At 42.5% G+C, this 3,999-nt stretch overlaps 1 protein-coding gene across 1 annotated transcript; it reads left to right on the plus strand.

Annotated features, from left to right (window-relative positions):
* The first annotated feature begins 1,685 nt into the window (after nucleotides 1-1,685).
* LOC131942447 (acidic phospholipase A2 3-like) lies at nucleotides 1,686-3,767 on the plus strand. The gene is made up of 3 exons (XM_059302348.1): nucleotides 1,686-1,804; nucleotides 2,679-2,791; nucleotides 3,643-3,767. Exons 1-3 carry the CDS (start codon nucleotides 1,686-1,688, stop codon nucleotides 3,765-3,767), a joined length of 357 nt encoding a protein of 118 aa, XP_059158331.1.
* The last annotated feature ends 232 nt before the right edge of the window (nucleotides 3,768-3,999 follow it).

The raw sequence follows: 3,999 nt of genomic DNA on the forward strand, positions 1-3,999 counted from the left end.
TATTCTAATGAGTCGATTCCCAGAATTCAAATGTGGGTTGGCTTTGTGGAAGGGGAAGTTGAGAATTTACCCTTGACCTTCAGCAGCCTTGGTTCCTTTTAAAAGGTTGTGGGCGACGCAGAACAGCAGAGTTGAGGCAGACTCCAGTTGTCTTGTCAGATCAGAGCCTAAAGTGCTCATACACCAGCTTGACGTGTACGACATTTGAAAAAATAACGTTTTGAGAATGTTTGAGCTCAGATGGGCGTCTGTTATCACCGTTTGCATCTTGGGTGAGTATGTCGGACACATCTTATTTTTTGAGCTTTTAAACTGAAGAGGCATTAGCAGGTCTAGTTTTTTGTTTTTGTAATGGTGTATATAAGACCTCGAGGGGTTGGAGATGAGGGTTTCTGGAGAAGAGAGGGTTAAGTATCCATGTATCTCCCGGGGTGGGGGGGGGGGTAAGTATTAATGCACCTCCCGGTATCAGCATACACCTGTCTATAGGGCAAGTGAAGTAGAGTTCACTTGTTTCTGTGACCTCTGCATATGAAGGGATAGTGTTGTCAGCACTATGCCAAGCCGCATTTACTTTCCCTAATGTGAGTTAGGTACCCATCAGAGTTGGGTGGACTCAGGGACGATCTACTGACTTGAACCCGGATTCGAACTCGAGAGTTACGGGTTAGCAGTCCAGCTCTCTACCGCTAGACCACTCCGTCCCATTCATACAGCTGTACTCATGAAGAAAAATTGTGTACAGAACATCTTATTTTGGATTATCATACACGATATGATGATGGGTCAAATTGTTAACTATTACAGATTTTTTTCGGGGTAGGGGTGTGATTGTTCGTGTCTCTCAAGCCACCCTTTAGGTCTATGTTCAAAAACTAGAATTGTAGATAAAACTAAATCATAATAATCGAAAAACCGCTAGAGTTGGGTCACGCCCTGCGCAGCTGATTCTAGGCTTTGAGTGGGGGTTAACGAAATGATTTTATGCTGGTTAGAGAAGCAGTTGTCAACTCGCAGTCTGTTTGCAGGTGGTCGCTATAAATACAGAGTATACAAGCTATTGCATCTAGCTCATACTTGTAACAACTTCAAAAACTCTATTCTGTCTCAATCGCCCACCCCTCCCAAAATAGAAATATTCATGATAGTTGTCTACCCAGGATAGAAACGTAAAGAATAAACTTCTAGACGGAGTTGTGTGTCAGAGGCGTAGCGACCCTTCCCGGCGCTCGGGGACAGACTTTCGATCTGCACCCACCTCAAATTTTGATTTTGCATACCCCCCCCCCTCAAACTTTCGATTACTTTTTCCAACCCATTTTGGCGCCTGCTAAGGTCGGCGCCCGGGGACATATGTCCCACCTTCCTCCCCCCATCACTACGCCTCTGGCATGTGTTTTCATTTGTAGCATATTAAACCCCTAACTCTAAAAGGTGTGGATTAATTTTGATAAATCTGAACTGCGACTATTATGTATCAAACTGCGATTTTCAATAAACATAGACTGTCAAGTTATTTTTTATTCAGTCGGATTCGAGCAAATGCGTTTTTATTTGCATCACATTAGTCCTTAAAATTATTTAAAAAAAAAACTTATTGGCTAATTTTGTACATTTCTGGAGAGTTACCTTTCTCAGTCGGAGTTGTGTCCCCTGTCCCCGGGAGTCGCCACAAGAGGAGCCGGATGTACTTGTGTCAGCTGATACAGAGGATGACAGGCAGATGGTGTGTGGAGTACTTGGACTACGGCTGCTACTGTGGGCATGGGAACTCTGGGGGCGAGCCGGTGGATGAGGTGGATCGGTAGGTGGATGGGTGGATTGTTGGTGGAGGAATGGCTGGTTAGTTGTGAGGGTGGGTTTTTTGGTGTGGTGGATGAGGTGGATCCGTAGGTGGATGGGTGGATTGATGGTGGAGGAATGGCTGAATAGTTGTGTGGGTGGGTTTTTTGGTGTGGTGGATGAAATGGATGGGTGGGTGGATAGTGAGATATTTGGTGGAAGAGTTGTTGGTGGATTGTTGATGGAATAGTTGGGTGGATTGCTGGTTGAACAATGGCTTGGTGGAGTCTTGGTGGAAGAATAGCTGGGTGGATTGCTGGTGGAAGAGTTGTTTGCTAGTTGTGTCGGTGGATTGGTTGGTGTGGTGGACAAGGTGGATGGGTGGATTGTTGAAAAAAAGTTGTTGCTTAGTATTGAAGGTGATTGGGTCACGTGGGTAGATCAGTAGTTGCGACATTAGGTTGGTTATCAGAGGGCATTGGTGGAGTAAGAGACGTAAGTGTGAGTGGATTGGTGGATTGCTTGTAGCGATATTAAGTTTGTAATTAAAGGAGACCAGTGGAGTAAGGCGAAAGTGTTTGAAGTGTATTTGACAGAATGTGCATTTGTGTGTTTAAGTAATGTATGTTGGTGTGTGTTTGGTTTATGTGTGCTTGAGAGTAGGTGTGTTGTAAGCGTGTGCTTATGTTTAGCCTGTGTTGTGTGTGGGATGGGGTTTGTATGTAAAACCCTAAGCAAGTGTAGCCTTCATATCTTCAAGCGTAACGTGAGTGAGAATTTGTTTGTATTTGTGTGTATTTGTGTGTATGTGTGTGTATGTGTATCATAATGACAATTTTTATAAATACTTGAACACGTGCTATTTTTTCCTAACCCCCGATGCCTGAATCCTGCAGGTGCTGCCAGATTCACGACGTCTGCTTCGGCCAGTCCTCCTGCTACAACTCCTGGTGGTACTACCTCAGCTGGTACCAGTACCAGTGTAATGGCACCACCTGTCATTGTACAGGTAAGTAGGCGGTCATCACCTGTACTAGAGTCAAGGTTAATTTCCTTCATAGAAACAAATTATTGACTTCGTAAAATTTGGAATACGAAGCGAAAACCTCTTAAAGGCTTGTTAAAATTGTGATGTTACGAATAAATTAAAAATACCTTCATTACAGTGTTTCTTTCAGACTTTTGCAGGGGAGCGGACAATGGTATATACATTCTATTTCTTTCATGGGAGCGGTAGACTTTTTTTCGGGGGGCAAAGAGATGTCTGAAAGAAACTCTACTTTCTTATATGTTTGTAAATATTTTCTTCTCGTTTTGTAGATATTGTATCTTCTGCTTTTAAATATTATTTGTGTGCTTGTAAATATAATCTTGTGAGCTTTTAAAATATGTTCTCGTATGTTTGAAAATATGTTATCGAATGCTTTTAAATATTATCTTATCTGTTTGTAAGAATGTTTACGTCTGCCTGCATTCATATTCTCGTCTGCTTGTAAAGTTCTATCGTCTGCCGTTAAATATTTTATCGTCCGCTTGTAAAGTTCTATAGTCTACCGGTAAATATTTTATCGTCTGCGTGTAAAGTTCTGTCGTCTGCCGTTAAATAATTTATCGTCCGCTTGTAAAGTTTAATAGTCTACCGGTAAATATTTTATCGTCTGCTTGTAAAGTTCTGTCGTTTTCCGGTGAATATTTTACCGTCTGCGTGTAAAGTTATGTCTGCCGGTAAATATTTTATCGTATGTTTTAAAGTTCTATCGTCTGCCGGTAAATATTTTATCGTCTGCTTGTAAAGTTCTACTGTCTGCCGGTAAATATTTTATCGTCTGCTTGTAAGGTTCTATCGTCTGCTGGTTCCAGATTTAAACGACGACTGTCAGATGAGTCGATGCCAGTGTGACCTTGAACTCTCCCAGTGCCTGGGCAGACAGTCCTACAACGTCAGCAACTACAACTACAACCAGACGCTATGCACAGCAGCGTGACCAACAGTGTGTACGTGTGTCAGTGGATGTTTACATGTGTATGTATATGTGGATGTTTACATGTGTATGTAGATGTGGATGTTTACAACCAGACGCTATGCACATCAGCGTGACAAATAGTGTGTACGTGTGTCAGTGGATGTTTACATGTGTATGTATATGTGGATGTTTACAACCAGACGCTATGCCCAGCAGCGTGACCAACAGTGTGTACGTGTGTCAGTGGATGTTT

This window comes from Physella acuta, unplaced genomic scaffold (assembly GCF_028476545.2).
Source record: "Physella acuta isolate Inbredline_101_S28 unplaced genomic scaffold, ASM2847654v3 ptg000406l, whole genome shotgun sequence".
NCBI classification, from domain to species: domain Eukaryota; kingdom Metazoa; phylum Mollusca; class Gastropoda; family Physidae; genus Physella; species Physella acuta.

Excerpts from the sequence above, each read along its gene's own strand:
- LOC131942447 (XM_059302348.1), top strand. The coding sequence starts at position 1,686 with ATGTACTTGTGTCAGCTGATACAGAGGATGACAGGCAGATGGTGTGTG. Across the intron at positions 1,805-2,678 it reads CCGGTGGATGAGGTGGATCG|GTGCTGCCAGATTCACGACG; the intron begins GTAGGTGGATGG and ends TGAATCCTGCAG. Across the intron at positions 2,792-3,642 it reads CACCACCTGTCATTGTACAG|ATTTAAACGACGACTGTCAG; the intron begins GTAAGTAGGCGG and ends TGCTGGTTCCAG.